This window comes from Apteryx mantelli, chromosome 3 (genome assembly GCF_036417845.1).
Source record: "Apteryx mantelli isolate bAptMan1 chromosome 3, bAptMan1.hap1, whole genome shotgun sequence".
NCBI lineage: Eukaryota > Metazoa > Chordata > Aves > Apterygiformes > Apterygidae > Apteryx > Apteryx mantelli.
This window is the reverse complement of record NC_089980.1, coordinates 33,415,401-33,431,407: the sequence shown is the minus strand read 5'-3', so window position 1 is coordinate 33,431,407 and position 16,007 is coordinate 33,415,401. Positions and strand designations below refer to the sequence as shown.

Here is a 16,007-nt window from a genome sequence, read left to right as displayed (position 1 = left end):
TGGTTTTAAACTTTCTGGCTCTACTCAGTTATTTGTTCATGTGGAGTCTGAATTGAGTTTGCATGTATCTCTCATGAAAAACTAATTTCTTCTGGATTATATCTCTATTCTTCTCATTCTGGATCATGCACAGAAGATCATAAAATTTGGGAATAGCATATGTGTATTTTTGTTCCTTCTTGTCAGCTGTAGCAGAGACAAAGCAGCATCTCAGGTACTTTTCTCTAGTGGAATTAGGTTTAGCATTCATACTAGTCAAAGCTAGATCATATGATCACTTCATATTTTTTTTCTTAAGCTATATAAAATATCAGTGTTTAGGAAATATGAGACATTGCTCAGATTTGGAAGTGATAATGCCATTTCAGAGGGGTATTTTAAGTACTTTGTTTTGGGGGTTGGGTAGGGGATTGCTCTGCTGTTGTATCAAATATTTGTTTAAATTTCTCCATACGAACTTCAAATTCAGAAGGCGGGATTCTTCTTACCTTACTTCAGACATTTGAAATGTAGGTGTCAGCCAAAGTTGGTTACTTAGGACTCTACTTTAGTCTGTGGAGAGAGATAGGCTCCTTTGAAAGGCAGATTATTCCAGATATCTTAGATATTGCTCTTCACTCTGGAGAAGATGTCTTACTGGTGTAGGAAATAGGAAATGCTCAGGCCTCTTCTGCTGTTTTTGTTCTTGCGCAGAACATACTAGAATGTAGATGGTGCTGGCATCATTTCACACATATGACTGACTAAAATACACTGGACTTAAGTGCAGAGGGTGCATGCACCTGGCGGCCAGATCCACATTGCAAAAAATGTCAGTTCTGCTTCCTTTCACTCTGAACCTTTTCTTCCATTTGTATTTTTTTCTCTCTTCTTTTTTTCAATTTGACTGGTGGCAGTATGGTTCTGTTTCTTTAGTGAAGCAATTTGCCTGTATTCCCTGAGTTGAAGTGACTATGGCTATAGTTTATATTCTTTAACTGCTGTAATGTTGTTGTGGCAGTCGGTGACTGGTGAAAAGGAGGCTGATGTGTTACATGCGTCGCAACAGGGGATTGAGGTTGCTAGCTTGGTCCCTAGAAATTTATCAAGTGAGATTAGGAAGGCAGGGGTGCAGAAACTGATACTGACTGTTTCAGCTGCTTCTGAGAGCTTTTGTTCCTACGCAGATTTCATTTTCCAGCAGACCACATAGATCTCTAGAAAGAGACAACGAACATGGTTATATAAGGGAATACTAATATTCATACAAATGGATCTCTTGGTGCTTCTTGGAACCAACCTCTCACTGGAGGAGATGATGGGTACAGAAGTGAGTGCGTGTTCTGAAGAATGTGATGTTACTAGAAGGAAAATACCAAAGAGAAGCACTAGCACTTTATGGCCTTTCCTCCTTCACAAGCGTCATAGAATTTGTTAGTAGGGCATCCTTCAGCCTTTGCAAAGAAATTATTGCTGATAGATATCCCTTTTTTTCATTTATTGCTCTTAAGTATCCTCATGACTCTTACTGTTCTACATTCTATCATAAACCTCTTCTTCAGTCCGTACAGAATCACAACTGTAAGATCCAAAGGCATAGGAACAAGCCTCATGAGAAATGCCAAGTACAGCTGGTTTGCTTATATGGCATGTCGTAAGATACACATCCTTCTACAGATTTCAAGTGTGCTTTGGGGATGCTATTTTTTTCATGCAGATTTCATGAATGCCGTTTTAAGATTCTCTTGTTGCTCAGTCCCATGCTGCATATTAATTTAAGTTTTTTTTTTTCTTGAAAAAATCAACTCTGAAGTATGGTAAGGAACAGCAAAGAAGAGATGAATTTGTCAATTTTTTCATTGTAATTCTTATATGAAAATTTATCCTTGAGCTGAAAAATGTTAATTTCATTATTTACTAGCTTTAGATTTTTTTCCCCTTTCTGTGATAGGAGTGCTGCTGTGATGGAGTTTTTAAGCAGATGACTTAAATTGGGTTAGGACCATTCTTACCTGCATCGAATTTGCAGGGTGCATCAGTGTTGTTTTAAACTTAATTATACAAGAGAGGTTTCTCTGGGTAGTCAGTATTAGCTAATGAATATCATTTGTTATAGCTACAGTATTGAAAATAGATAATTGTTGCAGTTATATGTTTATTTCTATTCTAACATACTGCCGTTTTCTAGGAAATATCTTGTCAGCAACATTCGTTACAAACATTGGATCAACAGTGCAACCAGATAAAAAACAAACTGAATCAGGAGCTCCAGCAAGCCAAAAATGACTTCAGCACTCTGCAGGCAGAATTTGACAAAGTAGGCTTTTTGTATTAAAATCCTTTCTAGGTTTGTGATTTAGTGGTTTGATCAGTACTGCCTTAATTTAATTATTATCTGCTTTATGTAAAATCAATGTGGGGGCTTACATTAATGTTTTGTACAGTTTGTATTAACTGTTTTGTTTTTACCATTTCTCACTGAATTACTATGTATTTAAGTATGAATTGCAGGGTGTAAAAGTATTGGGACTAGTCCACTTCTCACAGGGGAGGAAATACACATGCAGAACAGTGTAACTAAAATAAATCTGTTAAAAGAGTGAGGAGTAGCTATGGCTGACCACAGGAGACACTTTATACAGAAAGCCTGGAGAGGCTGGGAGCCAGGGGTGGCAGGACAGCTAGCAAGTAGCAGGCTATAGTTTGAGGCAGGTAATTGTTAGGAGGGTTGAAAGTGTCTTTCACAGACAGCTCTGGAAAATCGTACTTCAAGGAGTAAAGGCAGCTGAGGAAGAAACTCCATCTCAGAGCCCTTACAGTAGGGCTGACTCTGCTAGCAGAGGTGCGGTTTGATGGTAGAGCTAAGCTGATCCAACAAATAACTGCCTGTGGGAAGGACAGCCCCACTCCATAGCCTGTGGCCATGCATTCCTCTTACTTCCTTTGTAGCAACACTACCACTCATACGACCCTGCAGAGATCTGGTAAAGGAGCTAAAACAGAAAAAAATACAGAGTTATTTATACACACACACACACACACACACACACACATATATATATATATGTATGTATATATAAAATATTATGTATGCACAGGCACAAGAGTTTTCCATCAGTCTAACTGCCTAAACTGGCTTTCCACAAAATGAGAAGAGCATCAGGGATTGTATAATGGAGGACGTGTATGAGGGAGGTCTTCCCCTGTTTTGGCAGCAGCTAGCCGTTAGATCAGATTAGTTGCATCAACCATGTTTTGGGGGAAGTTGCAAAGCAGCACAAGCCTAAAGAGAAGATGACCAGAAAAGAGGAATGTGAAAAAGTCTCAAAAAATCTGAAAGCTATTATAAAGCAGCAGAGCTAATTGAATTCATAAACAGAGCCACAAGGTTTTGAACATTGTATTAAGAAGCCCCATTAGCAGGGGAGCATTAGTATGAAAATACCAAATTGTATAGTTTGATGAAAGAAGAAAAGTAAGCAGGTAGTGGAAGAACCTGAAAACAGGCTGGATAATTAGCCTCATCAGAGTGCTCTTTAACCATTGTTCCAATTAAAGCATTGTTTCTCTACACAGCATTTTCCATTGAGAAATTGCTTTTTATTCTAATGATTAGGAATACTGGGTCTGCTGAAATAAAACAGAATTTCTAAAACTGACAACAGCTTTCTTGCAAGCTTGTTTTATTTTAACAGTTCAGCTGTGTGAATACATTCAATCAAATGTTTTCAGTGGAGGTTTCTTTACATGCACATTCTTTTGCATATGCTCACTTGAAGAAATTGATTTTATATAGAAAACAGGTGTTTTAGGTCTATTACCTAATGACAGCAGACTAAATGTGTATATATTTTTTCTCTTTCAGGTTGATAATGGGATTTTCTTCCTTTTTAATCTGGGGCACTATAGGACTAGTTTGACAGAGCTAAAAGAGTATGTCAATGGAGTGATAGTTACAGTTATGATCTTTACTTTTGGATTCACATATCTTAACAAAAAGGATATTATACTGCAAATCTCATTTATAACCTACAGATATTACTGTGGTGATGTAGCTAAAAGTTGGATACATTAGTCCAAAATTTCAGACTGTTAGTCTAGAAATGTATGTATTGTTAGAAATACTGCTTTTCTCTTCAGAGATAGAAGAGAGGATAGGCAATAATAAGCTATTTTCTAAATGACAGTAAAGCAATTTTAGGTTCATGATCGGATAAAATAATTCGGTTTTCTTTTATTTTGTAATAGCATTTTGGAGTTCATGCACAGGAGTTTAAAAACCAAAAAGAGTTATATATGACTGTAAATAAAATGTGAATTTTCAATATACTTACAGCTAATGGCAGTGAAACAACGCTTGGAACATGATACCAGTGATCTCACCCAGAACCTGTGCAGAGCAGAGCAGGCTTTATTAGCAACCCAGGCTAAGGATACTGATTTGACAAGAAGCTTCGAGGTATACAATTTAGAGGCCTAACTGGTATAATTAATAACCTATACTGGCAATCTGTAAACACTAGTACCAATCCAATTACTCAAATAATGCATCTCCCCCACAAGCTGTTTTTAAACACTTTTAGGGACTATCTTAATAATATATCTTAGTTGTCACATGAAATAAGGTTTTCACTGACTTCATGTAGGCTAACACAATTTGCAGAATTGGCTACAGGATTAGGATTCATTGTTGTAATGCTACTGATACAGTTCTAGTTCATGTTGGACTTACCTTTATCAAATTTAGATTTTTGTTTCAAGAGATTTTTGCTTTTAGTCCTAAAATAAAAATACATAAGTACTTGTCTGGTCTTAAAAGAAAATTCTAGAACCATTGACTGCTTTTTCAGTGCACACTGCTAAACTCAAAGATTTTATTCAGAGGCTTACCATATCCTGGTTTTGAAAACTTTGCATTTTTCTCAGATGAAACACAGTCCAATACATATGTACCACTATAAAAGCTTCCCACAAAATGAAGAAAAAATCAGAGATGTCTTTGGATACTGATATACTACCTCATATTCACTCATGGATAAATCTTTACCACTTTAATGTCTCCTTTGTCTTCTCAGTTATATTCATTTTGCTTTGGTTGCAATCAAATCAGACACACTTGAAATCATTACAGTTATGTCACTAGAAAACCTCTCTCAATGAAACTTTTTTCCTTTATTTAGAAGCAAGGGTAGAAAAGAAAGAGGGCTCCATAGATATGGAAGCCATGTCACAGATTTTTTTCACTTAAAATGCTCTTATTTTACTTGTTGCCTGTTGTCATGGGTGGATATAAAATAATGTGGTATAATTTCTGCCAGTACAAAATTTACCTGTCAAAATTTTATGAACAAATTTAAACCAACATAGTGGTTTTTGACCAGATCAACTCATGTGTATTATCTGACCACAACAATTTTGATTCAGAGCTAGAAGCCCATGATACAGCTTTCATATACTTTAATATATGAAACTTTAGCCTCAGCAGCTACTTTTATACTGGTAAATTGCAGTGTCAGGGGACATTTGCAGGTATTTTAATGTGACCATTTATACTGTTAAATTGTTAGAATAGTACTGGGCTTTGGCCCAGCTGACTAGCACTCTTTCAAACAATTCCCAGCACAGTTTGGGAGTTAGCCTGAGCCTGGGACCATTCCCAGCAAGCAGTTTGGTTAAAACCACCTGTTTTGGAAGGCAGAAGATTTTGATGGTACAGATACGGGCTGTTCCATGCCACTTGGCCTCAATGCCAGTTAATGGTCCTTGGTACATTTAATTTACTAAATAAATGTCACCAATGCCTTCCAACGATAAGGCTAATCCAGATAATTTTTGTTTTTTTAAATGTATCCCAAAGGACGAGAGCCATATTTTTAACAATTTATATGTAATATAAAAAAAGTTTTAGCTAATCTACATTTTCTTATGTGTTACTTGCCAGGTGTAATCTGTCCAGCTTCTGCTCATTGTCAATGTAATCTTTCATATTTTTAGGCAAAAAGAGTAAGATATTATCAAATAGTGTGGGCTCATGCCTTTCTGGCTGTGTAATTACAGAGTGAGATTTGATTTGTTATAGTTTTGTGAGATCCCACTGTCAGAGAGTGTCTGATTGGTGGAGATACCTTTTTTGCTGTAAATAGTTGGAAGTGCTTTATTTTCTTTATTTTATCTATCAAAATTGTTGCCATCTTACTAAGCTGTAATTATAGCCAGTTTTTTTCTTCGTATTTGTTTGTCTTGGCCAGAGAGTTGGACAGCTGGTGACAGTGATGTTGTGTTAGAACATGAGCAATAAATTTATAAAGAAGATGAATCTGGGGGAAATTGTAATATTTGAAGAGATTGCTACCATTACAGTTTTCTCTATATATTTTGTCTCACATGTGATAAAATGTAGTGTATGTTAGCAGAGCGTAGACCCTGGCTTGCCTTCCCCTCTATAGTAAATGTATATGTTGCAAAAAACTGCATCTTTTGCTTAGAAGTCTTGCAGATTTTGTTCACAGTAAATTTTGTTTATAGTGAAAGAAAAGGATAGTGACATTGGACATTTCCTTTACTGAAGGAAAATTGTTGTAGTCTTATAATAATGGTCTAACTACCCAGTGGAGCATAAAGTTGCTTTGCAATGGTTAATTCACTGTTGCCTTCAGTCATTACAGTATGATACAGTTGGTGTCCTAAAAAAGTCAGAAAACAGATACACTTATGAGACATACTGGATATGTTTAGTCCAAGGACTTCTAAGATTTCCAATGGTGACATCTCAGTAGCTTAGCAATTCTGACATCTTAGTATATGCTAATTCATTTTGGTGGTGCAAGTAAGTCCAATACTGCTTCTGGAAAAATGGTCAGTCTGGCCCCAAACTGCTCATAAACGTATGGCTCATGGGTCTGCTCCCTGCAGATTTTCTCCTGGATAATAGTACTAACTGTGTGCATAGGTTCTGGGGTTTGCCTTGGTTTGGTTTTTGCTTTTTTAAGGGACAATCGTAGAATGCCTAAATTAAGTAAAACAATATACCAAGCAGAATCTGTAAGTGGATTTAAAACAAAGAGATTCTATTCATGCTTTGGAAATGTGCAGATAGCTAGTTGTTACCAGATACTTAGTTTATTAAATTATGGGTTCATTTTTGCTGAATGCTGCTTGTTTGTAATCTTTGAATCTTTGTACCTTTCAGTTATTTAATTCCTTAAATTGTTTTTCTGTCCATAGATCATCACAGATTTTCTGATGAACAGGCTTGTTTGGTTCATGTACTTGTATTGCATCTGCATATGATGCTTTAAATACAGGAAGTTCAGCCACTTGTACTTCTTTGAAAAATTATTATATATCAAGATTACTAGAAAACTTTGTTCCTTGAAACTTATGCATTATGGAGTGAATGGATTTTTGAAACTGTGTGTAGGGGAGACTATGAGTAGAAGGAAAGGTAACTGTTAGTGACAGTGACAATTTTAATTCTGTTCTCAGGGTGATTTATTTATGTTGTTGCAAAAACAAGCCTGCCCTGCCAGCAAGCTTTTAATTTTTTTTTCATCCAGACCTTTCCTTTTCTTGAACTTGGCTTCTGTGAACTGCTGCCCATCTGCTAGTAGTAAACGGATGAATAATTGACGGCCTGTTTCCAATTGGGCCATGCCAGTGCCATGCCATCTGTCGTCCAGCACAGGAGTTTGGAGAAAAAGGATTAGTTTCCTTAAAAGAACTTTTATTTGGCTTCCTAGATGCAATGTAGTTGCATAGTTGTTTTTTTTTTTAACTCAAATTATTTGGAAAAAATACTCTTAATGGTGAAATAACCCTCTGAAATAGTAAGCATTTCTAAATAAAATTTGACCAGTATTGCCACAAGGATGTTATTCTGTGGGAAGAAAAGTTATCTCTGCACCAGTAGAGAGGCAAAATTTGATCTATGTTTCTTTGAATTTTGATGCCATTTCAGAGATTCTTTTCCTTTGTGGCTTTGAGAAGGTAGCATAACTTCGTCAACTCAGACATCCTAGGCTACGTTCTGTCCTGTCTTGATCTGGCTGGGTCAGGTCATGTGGAGCTGCTTTCCTTGGGACATCCAAGGGACACCCTAACTATGTCAACTGGCAGTATCTCACAGACACTGTCAGCTAGTTAAGAATAGTTCAGCTTGTGCTCTCAAGCAGTGTTTAGGAATCAAGCCCAGTTTCCCAAAGACATAGTGAGACATAGTGGAATATCTTTCTTTTGATTAAATGAACTGAATTCTTTGATCTCCTTGGAAATTCATTTGAAATATGGTCTTGTTTGGACTTTTTTAGGAATTGAAGAAGGAGAAAAACCTTCTTAATTGTCAATTTGAAAAAAAATTGCGAAAGATCCACCAACTTGAAGAAGAGCTAAAAATCATCAAGCAGTCTCTAAAGCAGAGCCAGAATTTTGCTGAAGAGATGAAAAGTGAGTTGCGTATTTGAATTTACAGAAAGAACTCTTGTTGGACGAACTGGCTTGAAGTGCAGGTTTATATGAGACTGCAGAACTGAAAGTTAACAATGTCTATGAGTACATGGTTTCTGACAGCCTCAGGTGATCTTAAAAAAACCCTTTATCCAGTGTAATAACTTGAGGATAATGCTTTGAAATATAATGAAAGTTCAAAATAGTAAAAGTAAATAGTAAAATTTCATCTAGAAAATTGTCAGTAGAATTGCCAAGATTGACTGTCTTTACTGCAGTGTCCCTAAAACTAAATATTTTATATTTAGCTGCATCATTTATTTGAATAAATCAAACATTTTATGATGTTTTCTGTTACAGATAAGAATATATTTCAGGAAGCAGAATTAAAATTACTAGAAGAGAAATTTAAAAAGCAGGATAACTCCCTTTATTTGGAGAAGCTGAAATTATCTTTAGCTGACATGGAAAATCAGCAAGCTTCTACTCAAGACCTGCTCAAGGAAAAAGAAAATTATATTAAAGAACAAAAGTTTAAAATAAGTAAAATGGAGGAAGAATCAAGAGCTTTTCAGAGGATCCTTGGATTCAAGGAGAGAGAATGTGAAGAATTAAAAAAAGAGGCTACTGCTTTTTCTCAATGGAAAAATGAAAGTGATCATCTTATAAATAAACTTAAATCTGAAAAAGAAGGCATGCTGACTCATATTAATGACTTGGAGAGTTCCCTCCAAAGTGAACAGATCAAAAATAATGAACATAGTCAGAAACTCAGAATAATGGATACTGAAAAAGAAAGTAATAGTGTAGAGATTAAAGAACTTAGAGACATGCTAGAACGTAAAAGTGCACAATTAGAAGCACAGGAAAACGCTTATGATGAACTTCAAAAGAAAGCAGAATTTTCTGATAAAAATTACTTGAAAGAAATAGAAATTATGTCCTGTAAAATACTGCAGCTCACCAACCAATTAGGTGAACTAGAAGAAAAGTTACAATTAGCAGCAAGTGAAGGACTGCAAAGGGATCAATGTTACCATGGTCTGCTTGGTGAACATGAGAAAATCTGTTGTCATGTAAAAGCAAAGGGTACTTCAGAAATGACAGAAGATGGAGAAGTTTTACAAAACAATCGGGATAAAACTGTTTTAGGTGATAAACAACTCACAGTGAATAACTCCATCACTGAGGATCACAGATGTGCAAAAGCTGTTCTAGGAACAGAAAAAAACAAGGATCTGACCATCTTACAAGATCAGGTCTCTTCTCTTGAGATTTCATTGGTGGCTCAAAAGCAGCTGAATTCAGAACAAAAGAAGCAGTATGAAGACTTACTGCAAATCAAGGATGAAACAGAAAAAAGGTTAGTTAACGTAGAAAAGATGCATGAAAGCTTTGTGACAGAAACTAAACAGCATATTAGTAATTTGCAGGTGGATGTTTCAGCACGTCAGGATTTTGTCGAAAAAACATTAGCTATTCTTGAGGAAAAGGACATGCAACTGCAAACATTGAATGAAAAATTAGAAAATGGGCAAGCAGAGATTCAGGATTTAAAGATCAATAATAAATTGCTTGAGGATTCAGTAAGACAGCTAAAGCTCATGTCTGAAACATGGAGTTCAGAGAAAAAAGACATGTCTTCAATGATTTGCACATATAACAAAGAAATTGAGGAACTTACTGAAGAAAATGCAGCCCTCAGGGATTTAAGCAGAGCTTTAGAGCAAGAACAAATAACTTTACTTGAAGCAAATAAAAATATTTCTAATAGTTTAAAGGAAAGAGAAGAAATCATTTCTGAAATGTCTAGAAAACAGAGAGAGGAAAGAGAACATATTGAAGCAAGATCTGAAGAAACTGAAAAGGAGCTTACTGTTCTGCAAGCAAAGTACAAATTGATGGAAGAAAAAAATGTGAACATGATGTGCATTATAAGAGAGCAGACAAATGAATTTGAGGAGAAGAAAGCAGAATTAGAACAAGGGAAACAGGTATTTAGTGAGAATAAAGATATCTTATGTAAACTAATAGCCTCGGAAGAAAAAAAAAAGAATTTGATTCAAGAACTTCAGCAACTACAGTCAGAATTTTCCCATATCCAAAATGTACCTTCTGTTGAACTTGACTGTTTAAGACAGGAAATGTTAAATGTCAGGGCAACACAGAATGAAATGCAAAAGCAATATGATACCTTATTTCAAGAGAAGGAGCAATTGGTCACGAGACTAGAAGGGAAAAGTGAACCTGTAATGTGTGACTTCAGTTATGAAAGGAGACTCAATTCTGAACAATTGAGGAAGCCCATGGAAGAAAAGGACACTCAGCTAAATAAATGCCAACTTAAACTCGAGCTTCTTCAAATGGATTTTGAGGACAGAGAACTCTCTGTAGAAAACTACAGGTTACAAGTGCTGCAATTGGAGACTGCTTTAAAAATAATGGAAGTAGAACTTGAGAAAAGTAAGAGGGAAAAAGAGAGAATGCAGCGAGAACTCTTGTCTGTTAAAGATTTGAAAACTTCAGATTCTCAGCTTACAGGGTTAGATGAAGATGGCCACTCATTGGAGTATAATTATGGTACTGTTACCCAGAATTGTGATAGAAGAGGGATGAATGAAAGTTATTCATTGGTCTTCCCTGAGCTGACCTCAGGAGAAAATTATCATGACCAACTGGCATCATCTTTGCAGGTGACAATAAGCAAACTGAATGAGCTGGAGAAAATGTGTGAAAGATTGCAGACTGAAAACCTAGTATTAACCTCTGCATTTAATGACTCAAAAACTGATGGCATCACAGTTATTAATAAAATGGCTGAAGAGGAAGAGAAAATAATGAATGCAGATAAAAATTTAAAAGATGAAAAAGCTATTTTTCCTGATGAACTTATGGATCAGAGTGATAATAGTGATAGGGGAATATATTTCAATAATAAGCAAGTACCCTTCATATTTAAAGAATGCAGTACTGGACACAGTTCTGATTATGAAGACCTAAAATTGTCCAGCAAAGAAGTTAAAATGCACTTTGCTGAAATAAAAGAGAAGTTTTTCTCTTTACAGAATGAGCATAAAGTATTATATGAACAACACTGCACTATGAGCTCAAAAATATCTGAGCTACAGTCCTGTATTGAAACACTGAAGGCAGAAAATTCTTCATTGTCAACAAGTCTGAGCAATGTTAATATAGATTCAGTGAGAGTGCCACTCTCTTCTAGACAAAAGGATGGACAGTTGGAATTAGTCGAAACTAAGTCTACTATTTCTTTTTCAGATCTTTGTGAAAGCCCCTCTTTTATAGAATTAAGTCAAGCTGATAATTCTTTTAACAATGGTACATACAAATGGCCAGAGGAAATTATTCGGCTGAGTAGTTCAGAAGAAGTAATTCCAGAAGGTACAGGAAAAGTTTTAGTGGAAAATTCTCATAATGATCCCACCCTGGACTCTGCTAAAGAGCAAAAGACCATTACCCCTAGAAAATCTAACCTCGAGAGCAGAGTTGAAGAACTTCAAATGCTGTGTCAGACATATGAGAAGTCCATCAAGGTGCTTGAAGACCAATTTCACCTTCAGGAAGACAGGAAAAAGGAAGAAATACAAGAGCTGAAACAAATTATACTTTCTGAAAGAAAAGAAATAGATCATCTCAAGCAGCAAAATATATCTGACAAGGAAGAATGGCAGCAGAAACTGAGTAACCTGAGTATGGAAATGGAGTGCAAACTGGCAGCAGAGAGGAAACAAACTGAAAATCTGTCTTTGGAGCTAGAAGCAGCAAGATTCCAACTACAAGTCCTTGATTTGAGTTCTCGTTCACTGCTGTGTGCTGATATTGAAACTGTAAGTAATTGCTCTCATGCAAATCAGTTTTACGTTAATTCTTTGCTCTGTAGTAAAGCCAAACATGGATATTACCCATTTGAAATGAATTTTTTTTTAAACTTTGTCACAGATAAGCAGTGCAGTTCTTTAGAGAAAGAAAAAAATCCCATCCTTGATATCTGTCCTATGCATCATAGGGAGCACTGGAAATAGCAAATGATGAAAAAAATAACAGGCGTGGCCTACCGGAGTCATGTAATGCTCTTTTCTGCTTGTATGAATTCTAGTTTTGGCCATTAGATCTTCTGCAAGTGGCTTCCAGTGCAATGTTAACAGAGACTCAGAAATGATAATTTAACCTGGCTCTGAGTCATAGCAACCGAAGCTGTCCATTTTGGCTGACTGTGCAACACTGAGAAACTGCTCCTTGCAGAGAAGAAAATCTTTCATGCATATGTGTTGCTCAGAATTCACTTACAATATCCACACTGATACATAGGACACTTAAAAAAAAAAAAAAAAGAAGAAAAGGAAATAGCTTCTTATACTACATAGCTGTAGCTCTTTTAAGATTAAGTATCCAATACAGATCATTCAGTTCCTGCCTTCAGTCCCAGTTCTTTTTTGGAGACTTAGATTTCTGAGTCATTCATTTTTATTGTCTCAAATGACAGCATGAGGCAGCACTCAGTGTAAGTCCAGCTCTTACAAACAGTGGTAATTGAAAAAGGGATTCTTTGAGGATTTGGGCTTGTCTCCCTTGAAGATTCTCTGCTGTCTAATAAGAGGTGAGCAATAAACATTTCCCTCATTAGTGGTAATAACAGTTTGTCACTTTGTCACAGGGACAGCTATTTTTCCCAAATTTGGAGGCATGTGATATCTTTGCACTTAGTCTTTCAGTAAATTTGGCTGAAATTTCTCCCCAGTATCTTTAAAACTTTTGGGGCAAGGATGCATACATGCATAAATAACTGTAAATTATTTCCATGGGAAAGCAGATTACAAAGTTGAGAAGGATACTGTCCATTTATTTTGCATAAAAAGAGGAGCTTTACTACTTTGAAAATATCTTTTAAAATTCATTCTAAGTTTTTTTGTTTGTGTGTTTTGTTATTTACTGATTCTTAACTGTTGCAGAACACTCAACAAGAAAACAACAGCTTTTATGAGTTGAGAGTGCCTAATGAAAACACAGCACAGAAAAATGACAAACCTGAACTAAGCCCCTTTGAGAAAATGGCTATAGGAGTGAAATCTGTGAGTGAAAATGTAACTGAGACCATTGAAGGAAGATTTCTGGAAGACTGTACTGAGAAGTTGTGTGGAGAACAAGAATGTAGAAATGTGTTGGAAGAAATTGCTGACTGTTCGGACTGTGTCAGTGTATTGTCGTTTTCCAACAGTAGTAGTTTTTTGAGTGCAGGGGATTTTTTTGAAAATCAAATAAGCACTGAAAGTCTTCAGGAAGAAACAAAACAGCAAACTGCTGAAAATCTGAATTTAATCTATGAGACAGAGGAAAGCAGTAAAAATGTTGATTTATCAATGAAAGTCAAGGAATTAAACTTGCAGTTGGACTTTCAGCATACACAGTTAACTCCTAAGAGTTCAGCTTTTGCAGAACTAGAAGAAACTGCTGTAGTGCTTAAAAAAATAAACTGTGACATAAAAGAAAAACTGGAACCAGCTTCTGTCAATAAGCAGCAATTATCTCTTAGAGTAATGTCTTTAGAAAAAGAACTTGACAGTGTAAAGTCTGAGCTGGAAATATATAAAGTTAGATTGTCTAATGTAACAGAAACAGAGACACTGGATGATGTAGAAATGACCAACAAAGACTGGCATGAACGATTTATTGAAGCTGAAAATGAACTGAGGAGGACAAAATCTGAGAAAGTAAATATTGAGAACCATGCCTTGTCCATAGAGAATGATTTTGAAATGCTTCAGACAAAATATCAGCAGTTAGAAAGGGACAGAGAAGTTAAACTGAAAACTATTTGTAGCCTTCAAGAACATCTTGTTGCAGTCACAACTGAGAGAAATCATATTGGTCAAGAACTAAATATTTTGTCTGAAAATAAAAAAGAATTGGATAAAATGTATCAGAAACTACAAGAGGAATTAAAAGACCTAGAGTCAAATAAAATGAATTCTACTGAATTCATTAAAAGGTTAGAGGATGAAGTGATGACGAAAACAAATCTGTTTGAGATTGTAAAATCTGATGTAAATCAGTTATCAAAAGAAAAAGATCTTCTTCTGCAAAAGTTGCAAAATTTGGAAAAGGATGTAGAGTCTTTCACCTTAGAAAGAGAAAAGTTCCAAAACCAAGCAGCAGATTTGAACAAGGAAAAAGAGCTGGTTGTAAGAGAATCTGAAATGATGCAGAGTAAATTAAGTGCTTTAGAAATGGAAAATTCCAAGCTCTCCGAATCTTTGGAAGGCTTGTTAATTGAAAAAGGCGAACTTGCTGCCAAATTAAACTCAGCACAACAAGAAGTACATCAAATGAGATACGGAATTGAGAAGCTGAAAGTAAAAATTGAATCTGATGAGAAGAAAAAACATCACATTGCTGAAAAGCTGAAAGAAAGTGAAAGGAAAGCTGATTCTCTTCTGGACAAAATTGAGAAGCTTGAAAGAGAATTGCAGATGTCAGAAGAAAATCTAGAAGATGCATTTGTTCAATCAGAGACTGCTAAAGCAGAAGCAGAAACATTAAAAATTGAGATGGAAGAGATGGCTGACAAGTTGAAATGTTTAGAATTAGAAATTGATGTCCTCAGCTCACAAAAAGAGTGTTTGGCTAAAGATTTAAAGGAAAAGCAAGAAAGAATCCTTGAACTAGAGTCTTCAAATTTGGCTACAGTAAAAATATTAGAAGAAAAGGTGCAAATCAAGGGTGAGTTTGAAAATGCTGTAATATTGCTGAAGTCTGAACTCAAAGATATAAATGAAAAATTAGAATTTTCCTGCAAGGAGCAAGCCATTGCTAGAGCAAAAGAAAAAGACTTAATTAATCAGGTAGCTCATCTCGAACAAGATAGAACAATATTATTACAACAATGCCAGGAAATAAAAAGTGAAAATATCAAATTGGATCATGCAAAAGAAATACTTGTTGCACAGTTTATGGATTGTAAGCAAAAACTGGATGAAAAGATTCAAGAAAACGGTGCTCTTCAAAAGCAAGTGAAAGATACAGAGCAGCTCTCTTTGCAGTTGACACATATGGAATGTGAGCATGAATGTTGGCACCAGGAAAAACAAGGGCTGCAGAATTTGATCACTGAATTGAAGCTGAAGGTGCAACATTTTTCTAATAATGAAACTTTTCAGGATATCCTGAATTCTCTAAAAATATCTTATAAGGACCTTGAGAAGGAACTGGAATCTACACTTTCTGAAAAATCCACTTTGTATAAAAAGGTAATACCATTTCCGTTGTTGTAATGTTCCCTTTTTAGGAGTGAGGATAAAATGTCCTCTGGGCTTACCACTTCCTTAATAAATTATATCTTAAAATAACTTTAATCTGAGATCTTTACAGTAAGTATCCTATTTTTAAAATGCTATTTTCAATGCAATTAGGAGTTTGTTTCAAAGTTACAGAGCTGGAAAGCACTCACAAGGATGTTTTGTGTAGGATGAATGGAAAGGTTGCTTGAAAGTGGGGACAGAACTTTAAGTAACAGAGTATAGTGCAGGATACCTTCCTCTTTCCTGTAGAAGAAAAAGAGGAAAGACAAA

The 16,007-nt window shown here is 35.6% G+C and overlaps 1 protein-coding gene and 1 long non-coding RNA gene across 2 annotated transcripts in view; one reads left to right on the top strand and one right to left on the bottom strand.

The window, feature by feature from the left end:
* CENPF (centromere protein F) overlaps positions 1 to 16,007 on the top strand; it is a 44,183-nt gene that overhangs the window by 14,950 nt on the left and 13,226 nt on the right. The window contains exons 9-13 of the mRNA XM_013949736.2: positions 2,168 to 2,296; positions 4,316 to 4,438; positions 8,286 to 8,421; positions 8,782 to 12,269; positions 13,392 to 15,686. Of these exons, the coding sequence (XP_013805190.2) occupies positions 2,168 to 2,296; positions 4,316 to 4,438; positions 8,286 to 8,421; positions 8,782 to 12,269; positions 13,392 to 15,686 (6,171 nt within the window). The remainder of the gene's footprint in view (positions 1 to 2,167; positions 2,297 to 4,315; positions 4,439 to 8,285; positions 8,422 to 8,781; positions 12,270 to 13,391; positions 15,687 to 16,007) is intronic.
* LOC136991562 (uncharacterized) lies at positions 1,115 to 15,897 on the bottom strand. The gene is made up of 3 exons (XR_010883678.1): positions 15,887 to 15,897; positions 4,314 to 4,369; positions 1,115 to 1,196 (listed from the first exon to the last, which is right to left on the bottom strand). It is a non-coding gene; the product is annotated as an uncharacterized lncRNA (long non-coding RNA).